The following is a 21,863-nucleotide window of genomic DNA, read 5'->3' as shown; positions in this document are numbered from 1 at the left end:
AAGCCATTTTTCACTCAAGGTCTGCATAATGGAGTTAAGTATGCCAAGTAATCTTGACCTCACATATGAAGAATACATTATTTCACTGGCTGCATGCCTCCAATATGAGAGTGCTGTAATTATAACTGGTTAAACCACAGTGCATACATAAAAGCCTCTTCAAAACAGAATGCATAGTCTTGTAAGAAACATCTTATAAGCAGAGCAAACAATCTGACAACTTATTACCTTTTGCCTTAGGAGGTATCAGAAATAAGAAATAAGTGTTCTTCTGAGCTGTGTTCTGCGGTACAGATGCATCTCAAATACACTTCCATCCTTTCAGGAAAATCCTGCTGTGGCAGATCCATGACATTGGGCAACGAGTGAGTGAAATATTTTTTTATAACATTTCTTTCATGACAACTAATGTGGATAGTTTTTGTGATATGCAGTTCATGTTTGAGGTTGTTTTTTATCGTGCCGGGCTTCGTGGTTGCTTAGTGCGGCGGCAGGATGGGAGGGGTTGACAGTATCGTTGAGAGCAACGGGGTGAAGTCTCTCAGACGTCTGTCATCTCATCTTCCATCTCATCTCCCTCGGTTTCTCCTTCTGCGTCGCCCTCCTCTTCCTCCTCCTCCTCCGAGGTCAGATCCAGCTCGTCCATCTGAGACGCACACTTTGGACAGGAGCAGACAAACAGGTAGTTCTCCCTGGGAAGAGAAGAATTCCATTAGATAATTCACACAACCCTAACGAGGACCGAAAGGATACGTAACATTTAAACGGTCTACTGTTCAGAAAATCCATTGAGGATCCGGCAGCCATTGCCCACTAGAACACATGAGGATTTCATACTGCATTTTCAATTGGTTTTATACTTTTTTTCCACATCACGCAAGTTTAGATGTTAAAGAATGCACTCAATATAACAAACAGTTTTAGGATAACTAAATACTTAGAATTTGTTACAAACTACCGTAAGCTTGTTCAGGGCAAACCAAGCTTGTTCCCCAACTTTCAGGGCGATCTTCTCTGAATGTTGCTTTTAGGAGTACGAACATTCAAATAAGCAATAAGCATATATCTTCTGCAACTATTTTCAGATTTCAATGTATGACACATCATTTGAAAGCTTACAATCTGCACCTTCATAATCTGACCTTGGCCTACTTGTTACCCAAAACACCAGTCCCATCTGACGAGGAATGCAAAGCAAACCCTCCCCCGTGTTGAGGTGTAAATCAATGATGGATTGATTTGACAGCATATTAATCAATAAGCAGCGTAAGCAGTAGCAATCAGATCCCAGACATCTATGACTCAGGATCACCTACTACTGCCTGGAAGGCTTTCCATTTGATCTAGATCAGGGATGTCAGATATGGCCCGCGGGCTGGATCCAGCTCCCCAGACGCTTTCATACGGCCCCCCGAGATGTTTTGGGTCGAGGGGGAAAAAATCCCTCCATAGCTAAAGGTGATGATGATTCCTTTGTTCTGCAGCATAACTTATTGGATGTAAAACAGCCTACGAGTGGACATGGAGGGCACCTTGGAATGGCATCTCTTAGCCAGACGCTTAGTGCAGATGTAACTGGCAGTAAAACAGCGATAAGAGAGGTCTTGTGACACTGACAGGTAGTTAAGCTTATTATAATGCCAATTTAGCGTCCGTAGCTTGTGTGTGCGCGCGTGTGTGTGCGCGCACGTGCGTGTGACAGCTTGTGCAGATGTCTCCATCACTCCTGATACGTCGTTTGAGCCTCAGTCTCGTCCGACACTTTTCCTAAGACACCTGTCAGTCACACCTGTCAGTCTAACTTCTCTAACCATAAAACAGCCTTAAACCTACTGATCACAGGACAGCTAACCACGGTATCTAACCAGCTATTGAACACATAATTAATGAATTACTCAGACATCCAAACACTATGTGTAATTATTGTTGTTAGTAGTTGTATGAAATGCCATCTGTAGCACTTGACAGGCTAGTAGCCTATTTGTTAGGCTACACCTCTCTCTTCTACTACTACCGTACTTTTCTCCTCCTCTACTTTTTTGTAATTTTGTGGTGTTTTTATGTGCCAACATGCAATTTCATATTCTCTCATCACCAAACACAATATTAACTTAAGTTATCCTTTATTTATCCCCATGAGGAAATTCCTCCTCTGCATTTGACCCATCCTCTACTAGGAACCTTCCTAGAACTAGGAGCAATGAGCAGATGCAGTGCAGCGCCCGGGGACCAACTCCAGTTCTTTTGCCATTGCCTTGGTCAGGGGCAGTGACAGGAGTCTTAACCCTAACATACATGTCTTTGATGGTGGGAGGAAACCGGAGCACCCGGAGAAAACCCACACGAACACGGGGAGAACATGCAAAGTCCACACAGAAAAGACCTGGGATGGACCCTGGGGTTCGAACCCAGGACCTTCTTGCTGTGAGGCAACAGTGCTAACCACTGAGCCACCGTGCCGTCTTAACATTGTTAATGTTGTTAATGAAATATCCTCGTGTTGATGAGTCAAATTGATTTGAGCCAAAAATAAACTGGCCCCCATGAGGTCTCATTTGAACAGATCCGGCCCACTACGTAATATGAGTGTGACACCCCTGACCTAGATGAACTGGGAACAGTATGAGCCCGTCCACTGGATTACGGACGTTTACCTCAGAATTTTGTGTCTGCTATGACGGCTTCGATCACGCTGACAGCAGTCCAAGTAACTGATACAGATCTCCTACAGATTGGAAACAAACACAGACACAGACACAGACACACACACACACACACACACACAGACACAGACAGAGTTGAACTGACTATACAGTAGTACTCACAAATCCCCAAATTATTTGATTGACTCCAGATGCCTTAACAATGACATAAATCAGCTTTTTCAATGTCCATTCACCCCCCATGCAGGACATTGTCATGCCCTCCCCCCAGTCTTAGCCAGTACTCAGAGGAAGACTTTGCTGTGACATTACGGCAAGGCTTCTCAATCTTTTTCTTCTTTTTTCTTCTCTTCTGATTTTGCATATAACAATATACGAAAAGGCTTCTCAATCTTTTTCTTGTTCTCCCAATTCTGCATACAAGAATATACGAAAAGGCTTCTCAATCTTTCTGACACAGTTGGCAAACATCTCTCCAACCCTGAGAAAAGTCTCAGCCTTCTAACACTGTCTGATGACGGAGCACACACAGCTAGAGAGGGATGTTCTGCTGTCCCATCTATCCCGGGCCAGAATTGATGGCTGCAAACCCAGACGTGTCTGCTCACCTCTCCTGGGTTGATGTCACTAAGAGCACGGAGGTGAAGCAAGAAGTTATTGTCTGGGAAAGAAGCCTCTGCGTTGGGTATGCAGCTGTGGTTACCTGCAGAGGACACAAGAGGCAGTAAGGCAAAGGAGGTATAGAAGCGTAGCCTCTTGACCGGGTCACCTGTGTCTTTTTAACAGTGTCTAAACAACAGAGATCCTAACAACATGCACCGCTGCTCAGTGTTGGCGCGGAGGGTGACTTTTAAAATGTACTCTACTACAGCAGCGCTTCCCAACCGCTCCCAAATCAGGGCCCACTTGAAAATCTCTAAACTTTTCCCGGTGACCTCCGACCCCATAACAAATACGGAGGCCAAAGTATTCCCTTCAAGTAGAAAGTAGCTGTATTCACAATACCACCAATTTAAACTGTAACAGAATGCAGTTACTCATATTTTGTATTTTAAATACTGTATTTTGAATACAGGTATACTTCCCAATCCTGCTGCTGCTGCTGCTGCTGTACTTACATGAGCTTTGAAGCAGGAAAAGCCCAGAACCCTCACAGTTCAGAAAGTCTCCCGTCTCTAAAGAGAGAAAAGACAAATTACGTACACATCTCTGACCTTTATCAAAATTGAAGTACTAGTTGCATTATTACTCCAGTGACGTCCGTGTGTTGTGCAATGTGGACAATATAGTGAACATTCAATCATACAATATGACCATTATAACTGCTCCTCTGATGAGGAAAAGGTTTGTTTAGGTTTGTCAAGAATAAACTCCTGCACATTGTCTCCACATGCAATTACAAGTTTAATAAGTCAAAGAAAAAGAATAAGACCTTCATTAGTCATAAGACCTTCATCAGATTCCTCTGATGTCTTACGACCGAAACGTTATTCTTTTTATTTGACTTATTAAACTTGTATTTGCATGTGGAGACAGTGTGCGGGAGTTTATTCTTGTACTGTGTCGGGTTTTGCCCTTCTCCGACGCACCTGTTGAGCCTAGGTGTGCGAAAGCTTTTTTCCTTCAGATATTTCAAGACAAAAAATATAATTGTGACCTTTCTCTATGTCCTTGTACAGCTGGTCGATAAAGGAATCCAACTGCTCCCTCTGCTGACCAGGAAGCTGAAGTGCATCACAGGCATGAACCCACTGACTTAGGGAACTGAGTAGAAAACAAAGACATTGTAGAATTCAGTCAAAATAAGAGTTCCAAAGTTAGGCCTGTAATCTGAAATGAAAGACAGAGCGGCAAGTGTTTACCTGGTGCCTATGCCTTGTCCGTTGGTCCCCACAAGAGAGAACAGAGAGCGGAAACCATCCGGAGTAAACCACTGAAAAATAATCATAATAATACCTTTACTGATTTCTGTAGGAAATTTGTGTCATCCTGTGCAGGTCAGCTACAGAACAGTGCCCCTTAAGCTGGTGGGGATTCAATATCTTGTTCAAGGACACTTAAGCAGGACAAATATTGACCCAGTTTTGCTGCCCAGGATGAAAAACCATAAAACCTCCAATAAATGTCCTGAAAAGCATCTGGTCTTTTAATTAGTGTCGGTCATGTCAGCAAAAAAGCGAATAGCGTCTCCGTTTAACATCATTAGTTAGTCATCAGCTGCTACATGATTCACACAGAAAACCTGCTCTTTTCAGGCTTGCACACGTTTGACAGACAGGCCAGCAACTTGACTCCAGGAAACTTTCACCTGACTAAAAATGTACTTCTCCTGATTTATATTACAAGTGACAAAAAAGGTGTAACAATATTTAGTAGACATGGCATAATATCTATATATATATATACTGTATATATATATTTTTTTATTATTATTATTATTATTATTTTTGGCGTAGCCCAAATAAAGTAAGAGAGAGAATAAGCTTTGAGATGCTAATCTCCAAGCCTCCATAATCGCCAACACCAAAAGCAGCCAGGCTATTATTGAAACATTGATAGTATTTGGTCAAAATACACTAGAAAAATATGGAATTGGAAACATGGAGGAACACACAGTGCTTAGATAAATGTAACTGTACTTACCCGATTGAGATGATCATCATAAAGTGCTGCTGTAAAAAGGCTTTGTAGCAAGGCCAACTGTCCCTACAGAAACATTGACAAGTATTAGAATTTACACAATATAGGTAATGCAATTTGGTGGATGTTTCTTTGCAGTACAGTACCATGACTGCACACATGTTTAGCTTAGGTGGCCACTGTGGGAGTCAAACTCCTGTCCGTGGGAGGTGAAATGTCATACTCTGCCCATTGAGCTATGCAGAACTGCAATTACCTTACACAACCATGTGATATAATGCCTCTGCACTGCCTGACCTCACACGTGCACACGGCACATTGTACGTAAGATGATGGTTAACTTACTCTGAACTTCTCCCCCAGGAGCTTATGGGCTATCTCCTCTTCCTCATTGGCTGCACGGCTGCAGAACTGTGAAAACAGCTTCTGCCAGTGGGTTTTGTCTTGGGCCTGGACAACATACAGTAAGCAGAGTTAATGACAAATGTTGTGTCACTGAGTAAATACAGTATATAACATTTGGTTGTTAGTGTATTTCTTCATTATGTATTTAATACACACAGTAAACATGGAACCTTAATTTGTCACATCCATGTCTTCTTTTATTTGCTGGTATTGCAGTTAATTTCAAGCTAGGTTTGACACTGTAAGGCGGCGTTCACACAGGACATGTGTGAAAGCTTTGGAAATCATGTCGAGAGCGCTTCCATTGTGCACCAAACACAGCGTACGGAGCGTTTTTGTGTGTGTTTTGTTTCCCCCTGCAGTCGCGTGCAGTACAGTTTAGGACACAACGATCACACGGACGGTAGCCAGCTGGTTTCATCTGTTTGATGTTGTTGACTGGGAACATGAAAGCCAGATTATTGCCAATTCTGGCAGCAGCAGAGGTTGAAGATCCCTCTGGGAGGAGAATAGGTAGGAGATGTGAAAGGACGAGCAGTGCGCTTTTCCTCCAAATGTTCAACTTTTTTCAGCTTAAAACGCCCAGAGCGCTCCGCCAAAAACAAAACACGCCACCAGCGTTTAAACACCAGGTGCGTTCCTTGAAAGAGGAGTGCGCTTAGCACGTCCTTACATAAAGAATGAATTGCAGAAAGATGCTGGCAGCTCAAATGAGCGCGTTGTGTGTGTGTGAGAACGCCGCCTTAATTGTTTATTTAAAAAAAAAATGTAAATATTAAGACACAGGAAAACATACGGCATGGCATGCATTGCAAAATGTTTGGGGGAAATGTCAACTGGACGTAGACAGCAGTCAAAGGCCTATAACGCTAAATTACACCAGTCATGAGTTACCTTTGGGTCTGAATGTTACCATGTTTTTCCCCCCTTTTGTTTCAATTTATGCAAAATGATCTGCTGTTCTTTAGGTTATAATGTATGTCTGTATCGTATCGTCTATATTGTTGTTTGTCCCAGTCCTTGAGTGTGGATCCCAAGAAAAATAGCGCCCACTACAGGATAAATTAATGGGAATCCAAAATCAAGTATACAAACAAATGAAAATGTGATCAAATTAATCTGAGTACCATGTTGTTTGGGTGGTCTGCGGGGTGGGGAGGGGGGACATTGTTTGTCCTTGTGATTTGAACATTGTTTACAAAACAACAACAAAAGGAATCTGAGAATCACCTGTTTGACAATGGCCACCATTCTGGCCATAAGCATGATGCTGGAGGTCTCTGGCGGATAGTGCATACTCCTGGAGAGGAGAGGAATGCTCTTAACTCAGGAGAAACAAACCCATTAAAGCAACACGGCGGGTTCACACAATGAAAGTAGTAAGTGAAATCCTCTCTCACCTCCATGCGTCTTTAAGCTTGTTGATTGGCTGGTCCGGATCGTCGTGCGAGGGGCCGAGACATAAGACCCGATGGTATTGGTCTGCTGCTGCCTGTCGGCACTCCTTGCTACAGTAAATAACCTGTAAGAGAAGGCAGGCTCTCTCAAATCAGAAAACATCACAAATGGGTCATTGAGAGCAAAAGGTGTCAAAAAAATGTTACTTATATTCAACTGTGTGTGGACTTGTGGTCCGTCTATGACTATGCCACACTGTATAGCACACTTTTCTTGGCCACTATCTTCAGAATGAGATCATTAACGAGCAACAACTATCATGTGGGACCTCTAAGGAATCTGAATCTAATGTGAAATTTGCCATTGCTTATAATTCCTTCAAAAGACAATTTGATTTAACAGCAGCTAAAGTTGGCTATCAGACACTTGCCCAGCTGAAACAAAGCATTAACAAATGAACAAGTATGGTTGGACTTGGTTTGTTGATATATCACGAAGATTTTGGCCTCCGACATCGGCCGGTCATATCGTCCACCACTCTTAAGGCTAATGTACACCGCCTCCGGTACAGCTGCGAACAGACCCACACTCATGTAATCTGTCAGACGGATGCGGGATCCGACAAAAATAGAACAGGTGTGTAATTTTTCCGTACCGCATGTATCGCCCATCATCTATTAACATCAGCGAGAGTCGATCCGGCAGTTTTGTTGGATTTGCAACCCAGCCGTAACGCATCTGGTGTACATTGCCTGTTACAATTGAAGTTCCTCCCTGACTACAGCTACATAAAAACTGTCTGCACAACAGTATTTTTTTTTTTACATTTAATTGTCCCATTAATTTTTTTGTTACTTCTGCATTAAAAGGCAGAGTTTCCAGTACTATTGAACAGGCGGAGTGGATCACTCAACCACAAACCCAACCTAAAGAATTTCATTAGTCCATGTTTCACTTTTAAGGCTAATTTATACTCCCATTTTCATACGACAATAAATGCGTCCTTTTCAAACGGTGTAATCGTCACTGCCCACATACTTCCATGTGTCTTTCACATTGGTATCATGTTAAACAATACCTCCACCAGTGGGCAGTAGAGAGTCAAATGTGTGAGTGTGTATGTGGTTCTGCTGCTATATATCCATAAGCTTTCAGAGGACGGACAGAAATACGCAAAAAATGAACGCAGAGTACGGACAGAAGGCTCCGTCTGTCTCTGTCTCCGTCTTTAACTTAGAGTATGATTGGGCCTTTAGTGTCCCAAAATTATCTAAAGGCTTTTCCATTCTGAAAAGAATAAAGTTCTATGCAGGAACTCAAGAGTACTTTGGAATTTTTGGCATGATGAGACCGAACTGGCACTGAGGACACGCTGCGTGTGTGCGTGTGTGTGTGTGTGTCAGAGTGTGTGTAAACTGCCTTGTATCCTGATGAGACGGACCTGGCACTGAGGACACGCTTGGTGCAGCTCTGGCCTCACGCTGCACAGCTCTGGGTGTGGGAGGCTGAGTCCTGGGACGCCACTGAGCCTCCTCGCATTTTCCTCTGCAGTCTCCAGAGCACGCAGGCAATACTCACAGGCTGTGGACCACAGAGTGAGAGAGGAGAGAAGAGGGGCAGGATAGGGCACAATAGCATTAGCACATATTTTCTGTGAAGCCCTCTGGGACTAGCCTGGGTAAACCCATCCCCCACGTGACCTGCTCTCAGACCTGTTCTCAGTCACTATGTGACTGGGAACTGAGAGAGCAGGTCACGTGGGGGCTGGGTTTACCTAGGCTACTCTGGGACATGCTTGTGAATTAGGGCTATACAAATAAACTTGTCTTGACTTGACATTACAGACCATGTTGATTTGAATTCAAGCTCTGTCACTACACCCGTCATGTGAATATACTCCTTGTGCATTTGCCTGTCAAAGTCATTAATGCTACATGTAGCACTCACTCCTTAACAATGTATTCTGGGATGCTAGAATATACAATGTTGAGCCTTCTTGAGTAGCGGTGTTCTGACTTGTGAGTCCAATTCAACAACACATCAGTGAAGAAAGGTTCCCACTTGATAACACTCACCTTATGCTCCTGTATATTTCTGACAGTATAGTATATCCTGATGTTTTCCACTCATGTATGGCAGTAAATCACTGTTAAACTCTGTTGTGTATTGACAAATAATGTTACACGCACGCACACACACACACACACACACAACTTCACCTTTGTATTTGTACAAAGCATTCCATAGGAACTGGGCAGAGACTAGAGGGCGCTCTATGAAGACGCTGTCTCCCTTCTTGATGCTCCTTTTGGCAAACAGACCTTTCCCCTGAAAAATGAACAATAAACGTGACGTCATCCTTTACGTTATGTGTTCTGCTTTCTGACCTCAGCCCTTTTACATCCACAGCTGGCTCTGTGAGCTGCTAACGTTAATCCCAATCACTGCCATGCGTGAGCCAGATTGACAACAGTCAGGCATGGAGCAACAGCATGACTGCTTCAGAGAGAAATGAAGCCCCAAATTGGCCATAAATCGTTTCCTCTGCAAATGTAGGACACACATTACCTTGATTTTGTCAATAAATCTGACTTCAACGCAACTGCTAACTTTGCCGGGGTCCACGCAGAGAGAAAACATGTCATCTTGGGGAGCAGCCATCTTCCCCACGTGACCTTCTACCTTTCAACTCTGACACGTCTTATGACTGGACAGGAGGGAGACTGCTGCCTTCCAGTGGCGGAAAGGAGAATAGCAGGCCTCAGTCTGCTCTGCCAGTGTGATAAGCATGAAAACTCGTAAGTAGTAGGCCTATATAAGCTGAAATGAAACGAGTCTATGGGGAAAATGAAACTAAATTAAAACTATAATTATTACCTCCAAAGTAACTGTCTGAAATAATGGCATTCAAATGTGGTGAGCATGGTGAGCTTAGCTACTAGTGTCCCTTTTTCACACTGGCCCGCACTGGACACATGATTTGCATTCTCCTTATCCATGACAGTTACAATATTAAAAATAAACGTAAAAAAAAGAAAAATAATAATAATTAAATTAATTAAACTATTTGTTCTGATCAATAGAAACTACCACTATACTTAAATGAGCAAATCCCATATGAAAATTAACTAAAACTAAACTAATATTGAACTCTCATTTGAAAATGAAATCAAAATAAATATGAATGCAAAGTGCAAATCAAGTATTACACTGTGTGAAAGCCCAGCTAGCAAAGTGTTACCTATAGGCTAGCTCATACAACATTAATTCGCCTGGTGATAAAATAAAACTCGTAAAACAAAGAAGGTGAGAAAGAGGATTTATTAAATCATTTAAATAATACAGATAAAAGTGTTAGATTGTTTGACTAGCAAACATTTAATAATGTAGCAGAGTTATTATACAAAGTAATAAGAATACCATTTAATGATTAGTACAATAATATTCAGGTAATAATGTTATCAGTTTCAAAATATTGTGCAAAATTAGTTATCCATTAGGAATACAGTAGAGGTTCAAAAATCTGTCAATACTGGAGTGAACTGTTCTTCCTTACAGATAAGAAGGAAATGCACCAAAGTGGCTACTGTAGGAAAAAAAGACACTTGCTAAGAGGTCAGATTGCTGTGTGCCCTTTCACCTTTTCACATTATTGGGGTTAGAAAACCAGGCATGCAGTCGACTGCCATTCACCAGTTTAAAATTGTTCAATGATTCACATTGGCAGTATCGTCCAATCCAAGTTGTGTTCAGATGGACTTTCCTCATCAGCATTTTTGTCATTATTCAGAATATATTAGCGTTGCAGCCGCTCGTTAGTGCGTGATAATCCCAGCTCTGCTATATTAATGCAGCAGAAAGTTCCCCGACCTGTCAACAGGTGCTAAGTAGGAACCCAAGGGTCTCCCTGACAGCTAATTCACCACGTAGCAGCCTCGCTTACATCCTTGTTCCCTGTCCTCTCCTCTCCCCCACCACACCATCCATCATAAGCCCTTGTTGTAGGTCACCACCTTGCAATCTGTTGCCATGGCGATCTCTGGCTCAAGGTGAGACACCTCAATCTGAAAAAAGAAAGAAAAAAGAGAGAGAGGGTAAAGAACAAAGTTGAGATTTCAAATCTCCCTGATGCCATCTTGTAAGTCTGCAAGGGTCCCACAGGAGCCAACATGGCATAGTTTGAGACACAGATCAAGGTTAATTACCGTTCCAACACTGAGAATTCTTATAATGAGAAGTAGCAGGCTAGACAACAATTAAAAAGAGAGAGGCCTGAATGTGTGAGCAATTGTCTCAATTGTGCTGTGTTAAACCTATTTACTTAAAGAAAGGATTTATATTCTTGCACAAAATATATAAATTCAAGCACTTTCAAAGACCATCTATTTATGTCAATTTTCAAAAACTTCCAAGGCCTTGATTTCCCCACCTCAAATTCACAAACAAAAATGATTTCTAGGAAGCGTGGGAACCCTGCTCTGTCTGTCTTTAAGTTTTGGAATCATCATGACTATTAATCACATTCTGGGAAGCCACATCTGGAATGAGAAGTGAGGGGGGGAGGGCAGGGGGTGTACATGTCAAGTGGTGTATATGTAATTTGTATTCCACCCCAGCTGTCCCCCCCGAAGCCATCTGGCCTGAATCAGCAGCAGCAGTGGCGCCTACCTGAGACATCTGGGGAAATAGGCTGATGGCCAGAGGCAAGGAGAGGCTGAAGGTAGCCAGGCACACAAGGCTGTGGATGGGCAGCAACAATCGGCGGTTGCTCTGCAGAAATTGGAGTCTGCAGAAATTAACGGAATGACAAATGAACATGTGTGCCTGAAGCCAACAGAGTCAGCTTTGCATCTACAAAACGTTGCACCTGTTTTGCACTATTTGTGAATGGGAGACAGTTTTGGCTTGTCTTGTGTTTTGGTCGATTTGTCCCAGTTCTGGATATATTGCATCAGTTGAGGACTACTACTATTCTCTTTGATATACTTTTATGATGAAAGTAGCTATTCCAAACATTCGTACTATTATTTTTTCTTTTTGTGTGGTTTGAGGGGAGATTGTACTGAATTATTCTGTTTCATTCATTTTTACATTACATTCTGTGGTGCCCCACTGCTAAATGAATTAATATGGGAAACATATATGTATAACATATGCCCGCTCCAAACAGTACACATGAAATATTTAGGGCAAGTTTTGTAGAACAGAATGAAACAGCACAGAAGAATAGAAGAACTAGAATACAATATAATAGAATAGAAATTGTCTGTAGTTGTGAGTTTCCTTTTAAAATCGCCAATTCCCAGTAACATGTGTATGCACAAACCTCTCTAGGTAGGACATGATGATGGGTGGCAGGACAAAGATTGGCATGGGGAGGACCACACGTGTGAAGGCGGTCTCCATGATCGCCTGGGGAAAAATATGTGAACATTGTGTACACGCTTCATTTCAAATACTGCAATGCGTTGGATTTAATTTTCCCTCCCACGAGATCAAATGGATAATGTAGTGAGGGGCACAGACACATGAAATTAACAGGAAATCATGCAGACCTGGTTTTCCCATTATCAGGACCCCCCCCCCCCCCCCCCACTCCATCACATCAAATCAACTGAACCATACTGATTTGCCATTCACTGAACAGACCGCAATGTATACACAAATGCAGCACTTTCAAATGGAGATACTGAGTGTGCAAAAAGCCACTCACATGCCTGGCAGCGATTTTGGAGGATCCCACCACGTTGCCGTTGTTGTCCAGCACGTCGATGCCCTCAGACAGCTCGTTGTGCCTCATCAGACCCACGTTACAGATGTTTGCAGTGGCTTAGGACGGGGAGAGGAAGGCAAGTCAGAGGTCAGATCAGCAGCCGTTAAAGTGGTTTAATACATTTTCACATGACCTACTTAGGAGGTTGTCATTTCAAAACTAGAATAGGCACTAAAGAACAGGAAATGCTAAGAAACAGATTTTAAATCTTTTAACGTTGGCTGCCATTCCTCTATAAATTCCCTTATTTTTGGCTGGTGTGAGACTATGTGCACAAGGCTAACCACAACACTTTAAAGTTAGAGAGGGGAAAAAGTCAAGTCTGCAGAAGACTATCGCCGACAACCACAGCATGTGTGACTCTTCTCTCTCCTCTAATGACCCTTTTCAAAGCAGCTATTTTGTGTCTAAAAGGCAGGGTAAACTCAGGTGCAACCAAAACATTAATGAGGGTCCCAGCACTGGAACACTTAAATGGACTGGAAGTTGGAAACCCCTGCCTTTTAGACACTAAATGGCTGCTGTGAAAATGGTCAATAAGGTTTCTCTTCTCTTCTGAAGCCTCTATTATGTACTTTTCTCTCTTGTGAACAATTAAGGGCACAACTTTTACCACTACTGTAATCTTAGAATAGACAATAAAGTTCATGATTTAGAAAAAAGAAAAAAAAAGGTCAAAGCTCAATTTTGTCCCCCATTTTGTCCCCAATTATACTTGGCCAATTTATCCCCATGCTGCCCCGGTCACTGCTCCACCCTCTGCCGATCTGCCACCAGAGGGTGACATTTTGAGGCCATTTACACCTGGCACTAACATGCGTTTTCTGTGATCAGATTGCAATCGGATAGTGCTTGACCACATTAACCTGATTTCATTTGCACCTTGTATTAATATGTGTCTCCCGTGTCCACATTACGATCCTATTGCGATCACATCAGGCAAGCTCCATAGCGACAACGGTGACTGCTGTTGTATGTGGATTGAGAGGACGCATTGTATTTACAGTAAACTTGTGTTCAATGTGGTCACAATGCGTCCCTGACCACCTCCGGAGGTGGTTTGGCCGATCAGATCGCAATCCATCCTCAATGTGTCTTGGGGGTGTTTACACCTGTACTTTCAAGTGGTCAAGCACGATCTGATTGCAATCTGATCACAGAAAACGCATGTTAGTGCCAGTTGTAAATGGCCTCAGTGACCATCCTTATGATAGCTGGTATGGCAGGTCGTCCCATCAGTACGCACCCACAGCTGGGAAGGGGACGAGTCTCTGTATTATCATTCGGGTGCCAGGGCTCAACTTGTTGGCCTTCTGGATCAACACATTCAGTCCCACCTACAGTACAAAACACAAACACACTTTAAATCACATCTGCTAACCTTTGAGTACTATCAAGAAACTCCTACTATAAATACTTCTGTGCTATTATTCTTTCATTATTCACTATACCAGGTGAACGTGACTGAAGGTGAGCTAAATCAGGTCAGTCTTTTGACACTTTTGACTGTAATAACCATTTCCACTTATTCTCATCATCATCATCCTTCGAGTGCCCTTGAAATCTGAGACAGACGCTGTTGCCACTGGATTCTGTTGCTCATTGCCCCTACAAGTTCATTCAGAGCGGGGCAGGGAAGTCTCCAGAGCAGAATATCTGAGTCGATGATCTGGTCTTTTGCTCTGTAGCTGCTGACAACATATGACCCAAGGTATTTGAAGTCGTCAGTCAGTCAGTGCCGTTCATGGCGCAGATGGGTGGATGATCTGCTAAAATTATTTCCTAAACTACCACTAACATTACCGCTACAAATGCTGCAATACTGTTACTAGCACTACGAGTGCTGCTATGCAAGGCAAGTTTATTTGCACAGCACATTTTGTACACAAAGTGCTTTATACAAGGAATATAAGGCATTTGATAATTCATACATAATCCTACAATAATACAAAAATAATATATATATTTAAAAAATAAATAAATAATAAAAAGAGATCAAAGTGTATAAGAAGAGTGAATAAATTACAATTACACTGCATTCATTAGAATAAAGATCAAGTTGCACTGGCACTGCAGAACAATACAAGTTTTAAGCTTATCTCACTACTATACTATGGCGGAGGGGTTCCGCTCCACTCTGCACAGTGGAGCACAATTGCCAAGGGGATAAAAAAAAAAAAAAAAAAAATGATGTGAGCGAAGCTACAAATGAGTGCACGAAGCGCACAATATTTCTAGTAGTTTTAAAAGTTATGGCACTTCTGAGATCTTCTGGAAGTTTTTTGTTCCAGCTACGTGAAGTATAATAACTAAATGTACAATGCAGATGTAAAACTGCTTATCACCAAGGAAACAGCTCTGCACCTTGTGCAGGTAGTGACCGCATATTAATTACATCTTTTAATTACATCTTGAATCACCAAGACACTCACTGCAATGGAGACGGCGCTTCCCACAGCTCCCACATAGCCTTGCATGAACCTGGATGCTGGTGTAGGCTGGAGGGGGAGAAAAGAAATACTGTTCAACAGAAATAGACTGAATGAATACAGGTACATTACAGTGACATGAATCTATATGACTTCACCATGTGAATGCACACACATTAAAGGTAAAGGTAACCACATAACGGTAATATAATAACAATTACAGCCGCAAGCAGCGTTGAACGGGCCCTCGCACCTGCGCGCACGTCGGGGTGTGCCGCAGCGGTGGCCTTGTCGCCGACCGCTCAGTGACTCAATTCCATTTTCTAGAGAATTCTTTGTTAAGCTTTACAGAAGCACTTTTCCCTACCTTGGTGGCGTTGCGGTTGGCGTAGTTCACACAGGCATTGTGACTCTGGTTCAGCCACTGTAGGTAGATAGGAAGGAAGATAGATAGATAGATAGATAGATAGAAAGATAGATAGATAGATATAGATAGATCAATCGATCGATCGATCGTTTGATCGATCAATGGATAGATAGATGGATAAATAGTAAACAAAAACATATGCTCTAAAAATATCAACAAGCAATATTGAACAGCACACAGTAGCACTTTACAATGGACTAATTCCAGTGTGTTAACATGTGGGAATGCATTGCAAGGACACAACAATAGTGTGTAAGTGCTCACTGGATGTTTCAAAATGGATGCTGAATGCAGTGGCTTTACATGATGCTTGTTATTGGTACAGTACCTGCCATATAATGGTAGAAACCATCGTCTGATTTGGCAGAAGAAGGCCAATGACCTAGATGAAACCAGGGAATAAGAGCTTATTTTTGGACTACATTTCTACCAGCTTGCATTTTATCCGTACCCAAACATGACCATAAATGAGTGTCGCTGGAGCAAATGGATATCCGCATAGCAAAGTCAACTTCATGCAAACGTTGAACAATATGTACATAAAACGGATGAAATTATGATTTCCATATAGGACTTACAATTGGTGTTCCAAATGGTACATAACCTGCGTGGTGTACAAATTATAATCAGCGTAAGAATGATGACAAAATGAGGAAATAAAAGCATGTTTAGCGAAGATCTTCATCTGAGGTCATACCTGACATTCGAAATGGCATGAAGATTTTCTCTCCTGTGTCAGGATGAATGATGGCCTGCGTGCAGAGATCATGATGACATCATCATCCTGCTGCCAGCAGGAGCTAAGAGAGAATGTGTTGAATGTATGGAAGCGCCGTTACCCCCAGCTGAGCTGCGGCGCCGTCAAATCACTTACCTGTTTCACCTTTTGGGCTTCCCATAACTGCAGAGGAAAACAGTGCAATGAATCAGGCTTACATTCAGTTTGGAGACATAGCTGACACTTTGATGGAAGGCAATTAACTACCGTACATTAGAAGACATTGATTACTGTTTTCTCTCTTTTTTTGGTGATAGCTACTTTATTGACTTTATTCCCACGGCACCCATTTTGAACTTAAGTCAACCTCAGGGTGGAAAACAGAAGAAACAAACAACTACCAAGGTTAGATTACAGCAGCAAGCTATAGTGGGCCAAACATATTACCTTAAAGCTGTGGGTAACTTTTATGAATTACAGTTATAAATACTATAAATATCACCCACAACATTCTGAGCATGTACACTTGAGCAATTGTGCGCCAATTGTGGCACATTTGGTGACCAAAGACGAATTGACTACCTACAGCAGTTTTAAAATGTGAACCTGAAGATTCTTGGCATCAATTGGTTTTTAATAGGTTTTTCAGTGGAGAATCTCTGAAATGATAAATATTTGTGTGATTCCAAACGTTTGTGATGATGTTCATCTTGGTGCACAGCAGTAGAGCATAGCTGGGCTGTACTTGCTCTTTCAGGTAGAGATCCCCCAACGAGTGTGAATGTAAGTTCAAAATGGCCGCTGTGGGAAAAAGGTCAACTGATCCCTGAATGCTATTTTCTTGCTTCTCTTGAACCTAACAGAGTCTCTGGAGCTCGCTGTCTTGCTCTTCAAACACTTCTGTCCATTTCTGACGATGAACATCTGTTTCTACTGTTGTTGCTGTAGCTATAATATGCACCATGTTACCCATCCTGACCGTGCAATCTGAATTTCCTTTAGGAAAATAGATATAATATATAGATATAGTTATAATATTATTATTGTGTCATACCCTGTTGTATCACATCAGTACATCATAGTAATACTCACCTGTATATCAGACACGTCAGGTGGAAGCGAGCCATGTTTATAATCATCCAGCAATTTGACACACTCTATCAGTCGTCTCTACAGACAAAACAAAGAAAGTATGGTATTTGAAAACAAGAATAACAGACCTAATCTACATAAAGTACATATCATGTAGATTAGATCTTCCACAACTAAGCAGGCGAGCCCAACTGGATTTTTCTCCATTGTTAATCTTTACAATGCTATGTGAGACCTGAGGGGTTCATCTCCTCTCAGCCCTGAACAACTAGGAGTATTAACCCTAGCATGTCTTTGACGGTGGGAGGAACCCCACACAAACACGGAGAGAACATGCCAACTCCACACAGAAAGGACCTGGTACGAACCAGGGTTCGAACCCGGAACCTTCTTGCTGTGAGGCAACAGCGCTAACCACTTTAACGAGTATAAAGTCTGGACCGAACTCCAGAATTTGTACTGAAGACGCATCTATTTAAAATATATGACTTCAACAGTCAACTTTACCTCGGACACAAACAGGGTGCTGGGGTCAATGATGTCTACAAAGTGTCTCAGCCGACCGAGGAACGAACCCTAGAAAACACAAAGTGAGAAAGTTCATCCTTCATGAGAGTTTTAACCAGGGGTGTCCAAACTTTTTTGAATGGGGGCAAAATTAGATAATGTGAAACTACCTGGGCGCCAGCTGCTTCTCGCATGATATATGGGTTATTAAACACACACACAAACACACACACACACACACACACACACACACACACACACACACACACACACACACACACACACACACACACACACACACACACACACACACACACACACACACACACTACAATTGTACTCGATTTTTTTCAGTGCCATAATATAGGCTGTTTCACTTCATCCAGACAAATGTAACTGTTTTAGCTCTCAGTGAAAAAGTATTCAAATTTCCAGCGCTCCTGAAAGCGGCGCCCCTCACTGTCAACTTGATGCTTCTTTGCTGTGGCTGGCCACCATGTCTGCCACCTAGTGGGAAATGTCTGTTGCTAGGTAACCATTCATTTGCCGTTTACCGTCTGAAAACATTAGTTCTGCCCGCGTTGTTCCTACTTGGTGCTTGTCTATAAAGTTGTACAAACTGTGTGATAGTGGTGTCATCGTTAGGTGAAATAGAAAGAGAGAAAAAAACGCAACGTGAATTTGCTTGATTAACCAATACTGTATGGAGGGCCACATAATAGTCTATTTTGAGAGACAAGCCGTGGGCTGTTTAAAATCAGTCCGCGGGCCGGAATTGGCCCCCGAGCCGGACTTTGGACATGCCTGGTTTAAACCATCCTCCCCTCTGCAAATGGATTATTGTCAGAAAAGTTGGCAAACGGAGGGAGAAATAGGGTTGAAAACAATTAATTGATTTCACAATTAAAAGCTAACATTCTGTATTCATATTGCAGATACTGTAGAAAATAGTGCTTACTTTCATTTGTTTTGATAATTACAGAGGGATTAAATTGCCTGTCATCAGGGGACAGTGAAGCCAAATGCCTGTGTGAGGAATACTGATAAGAAACTTTAGAGACTGTTATAGTGGAGTAAATAAGTCATTTTCAAATGCCCAAACAAATTAATACATCCAAATGTCTACTGTTAAATAGCAGGCAGCGAAAGTCTTTCAGGTAACTGCAAGATGGGACAATTTACAGCTAAGATGTCCAGCAAGTAAAAGGTGTCTTTGAGACCAACTTTGGAGAAAAGGCATTAACTCTCTGAGCTGGTTTACATTGACCACACACGCTTTTCCAATTGAGGCCATTTTCACCACTCAAGCTTGAAACTGTTAGTCAGGCGTTCTGTTTAGCGGTTCCCTTCACATTGTAGATCGGCATTCAAGGCTAACAGCATGTCAACAGCCTGAAAAGGCCCAATGGCAGCTCATTGCCAAGAGTCTGTTTGGCAAACCAGATGGGGTAAAACATGGCAGCTTCCATCAGATTCCCTCGCAGCCATTTATCACTTATGAAGGGCAGGCAGCACAGTCAGTGCAAGACAGTGGAATGCATCCTTCTCCACTTTAGTTATCTCTGGAGCACCAGGTCCTAACTGTAATGAGGGGAAACAACCTCCAATCCTCCTGAAGCCTGGGAGAGGTGAGAGAGGAGCAGGGGGGGGGGGTTCTGACAGGCGTGTGTGCTGCAGTGCTGTTTTCTTTTTTAGAGAGATGATCCACGTGAGCAGCCTGCTTTAATTATTCATGCGTTTCAGCTCTCCAGAGAATACACAACAAGGCTAGCAGAGATGGAGCACATGTACACCGAGAGAGATTTATGCTGATTCAAGGACTGCCCTAATTTTAACTGCTTTGATGCAAGAAACAGAAAGTATTACAGCACCTTGATCAAGTCAACACGCACTGCCAGGTTTTCAGATGATTTATTATGGGTTAAGAGTAGACGAAAAGGCCCTCTTGCTGAAATTTCAGCGATAGGAATTGGCAACAAGGATGAAACATCTTCATTCAAAAAAAAAATACAGTCAGCCATGCATTTGGGAGAGTAATTATTGAAATAGTAATCACATGAGCCAAATGGGTGCAAATAAACTGTTATTAGGCTTGTGACCCGTGCAACATCCTCTGTTAATTACTATCCCCAGGCTCCAAATTCAAGAATACAGTGTCTTTTTTGGGGGGCTCTTTGTTCTCGCTTTTCCATAGTTTCCTGCCACATCCATATGGTGCAGGGCAGTCTGCGTTTTGAGAAGGATCACATTGATAGTATCTCATAGACTACAATGACAGATCCAAAACTTTAGTGACTTATTTACAAAACCTGACTGGACTTTGTTCGGTGCATCATAATCAAGTAAATAATTTCCTATAGGCTGCTCTATAATGGGACAAGAGGCTTTAGATATTAAATCCATTAACTAACATGAGTCCAAGGGCTTCTCAGTTAACGTGCCATTGGATTTAACATGAAGGTCACATTATCTCTTGAGTTGACCAATGCTAATTCATTTCTCAGGATGGAAAATTGACTAATGTGCTAAAGATAAGGACAGACAGCCCATTAATCTTGACCATGGCATGGTTTAAAGGAGTTGCACAGCCGGGCAAGTCTGCCAAATGCATAATTTTTGAAAACCTGGTAAAAGGTGTTAAAGTGTGTTGGATTGGAATGGATACAGAAGATAACGATCATGGCAAATAGTATAGCCTACTGTATTAGAAATCTGTTTGGAAACGGCAAGTTTGACTTACAGGTCAGGTAGGCTAAGAGAGAGACATACTGTATGCAGTTAGGTAGGCCTATCTAAACTAGCACAAACACAAACTAGTAGGCTAAATAAACGAGAAGACTATTAAGAAACTTGAGATAAAAGTGCAAAATGTTAAAATGTGAGTTCACGGTGGGCTTAATTAATCACATTTTTACGCGCATAGATTATGAAATGTTGGCTGGTGTTCTGTCAGCGCCAGTCAGAGGACGCGACTCTGCAAGGTTGATGTATACAGCGAGCGATATAACATTGCGGTCAGATCATCGCAGCCACACGAGAAACAAAACACACAATAATAATCATTCATATCGCATGCGGAAGTTCATTATAATCTGAAAGTTGTTAATTGGTTGCATGGTGAATTTAAAGCATGAGCTTAGGGAAATGCGTCGCGCAGAAAAGACAACTTTCGCCACAAAGTAGCAGCATCCAGATCAGCCACCGCGGAGGGAGCAGCAGGGCGGAGGATGGGAGCATTTTTGCAGCCGAAAGCCTTCCAAAACAAATGTAATTAATGCATGAATAACGGGCTATAAAGACGACTTACCTGGTCGTATCGAGGTCTCCCAAGCTGGAAAGCAGGGCAAGCTGCGGATTCCGCCATGACACCCTAGTCTTTATTTATTAATGAACTGAATCATGAACGGATTTTCAAGTAGAGTGAACTATACACTCACTGTGTAACTAGTGAAGCAACGTGTCGCTACGTCTGCTGGGATGTGTAGTTTCTGTCATGTGCACTTACACTGGTAAAGTTGAAACACATGACTACACATCCCACATAATCAATAAGGTGAGCGCAATTGCACAACAACTGTCTGTTCGTATTGATAGATCTTGGGAGAGATTAATGGACACACTTTGAGCTGTCAGATTGACCTAAATTACATGTGAACAAGCCTAGAGGAAGGCTGGAAGAAAGATGAATAGACTAATGACTACAATGCTTATGCTCGTGGGAGGCACACCATTGATGAATAGTTTGTATCTTGTATCAATATATATGGTTATAGGGTCTATCATCTAACATGTTCCAAATAAACATTCATTA

General features: G+C 42.2%; 2 protein-coding genes across 2 annotated transcripts; both read right to left on the bottom strand.

Moving 5' to 3' along the window:
• Positions 1 to 405: 405 nt before the first annotated feature.
• smyd5 (SMYD family member 5) lies at positions 406 to 9,782 on the bottom strand. Its single transcript, XM_083651499.1, has 13 exons — positions 9,675 to 9,782; positions 9,326 to 9,434; positions 8,548 to 8,687; positions 7,109 to 7,230; positions 6,939 to 7,008; positions 5,649 to 5,753; positions 5,307 to 5,369; positions 4,526 to 4,596; positions 4,321 to 4,427; positions 3,782 to 3,838; positions 3,272 to 3,366; positions 2,655 to 2,725; positions 406 to 692 (listed from the first exon to the last, which is right to left on the bottom strand). The coding sequence occupies exons 1-13, from the start codon at positions 9,765 to 9,767 to the stop codon at positions 542 to 544; spliced, it is 1,254 nt and encodes a 417-aa protein (XP_083507625.1). The 5' UTR covers positions 9,768 to 9,782; the 3' UTR covers positions 406 to 541.
• Positions 9,783 to 11,064: 1,282 nt separating this feature from the next.
• On the bottom strand, positions 11,065 to 21,466 carry sfxn5b (sideroflexin 5b). The gene is made up of 14 exons (XM_083651313.1): positions 21,360 to 21,466; positions 18,053 to 18,121; positions 17,546 to 17,623; positions 16,610 to 16,636; positions 16,433 to 16,487; positions 16,314 to 16,339; positions 16,064 to 16,117; positions 15,676 to 15,732; positions 15,312 to 15,377; positions 14,126 to 14,216; positions 12,820 to 12,935; positions 12,433 to 12,518; positions 11,775 to 11,892; positions 11,065 to 11,170 (listed from the first exon to the last, which is right to left on the bottom strand). Exons 1-14 carry the CDS (start codon positions 21,414 to 21,416, stop codon positions 11,093 to 11,095), a joined length of 978 nt encoding a protein of 325 aa, XP_083507439.1. The 5' UTR covers positions 21,417 to 21,466; the 3' UTR covers positions 11,065 to 11,092.
• Positions 21,467 to 21,863: the final 397 nt, after the last annotated feature.

This window comes from Poromitra crassiceps (assembly GCF_964638095.1).
Source record: "Poromitra crassiceps genome assembly, chromosome: 15".
NCBI lineage: Eukaryota > Metazoa > Chordata > Actinopteri > Beryciformes > Melamphaidae > Poromitra > Poromitra crassiceps.
The sequence above is the reverse complement of the archived record's forward strand: the minus strand, read 5'-3'. Positions and strand labels throughout refer to the sequence as shown.

Bases quoted from the DNA above. Each gene is read 5' to 3' on its own strand.
- smyd5 (XM_083651499.1), bottom strand. From the start codon at position 9,767: ATGGCTGCTCCCCAAGATGACATGTTTTCTCTCTGCGTGGACCCCGGC. The intron at 7,009-7,108 runs GTGAGAGAGGAT...TCTCCTCTCCAG, and splicing joins AAGCTTAAAGACGCATGGAG to GAGTATGCACTATCCGCCAG. The intron at 693-2,654 runs GTAAACGTCCGT...TTCTCTTCCCAG, and splicing joins AGCAGACACAAAATTCTGAG to GGAGAACTACCTGTTTGTCT.
- sfxn5b (XM_083651313.1), bottom strand. From the start codon at position 21,416: ATGGCGGAATCCGCAGCTTGCCCTGCTTTCCAGCTTGGGAGACCTCGA. The intron at 16,118-16,313 runs GTAAGTCCTATA...GGTTTCATCTAG, and splicing joins TACCATTTGGAACACCAATT to GTCATTGGCCTTCTTCTGCC. The intron at 12,936-14,125 runs GTGCGTACTGAT...CCCCGTCCTAAG, and splicing joins CGTCCCCTTCCCAGCTGTGG to CCACTGCAAACATCTGTAAC.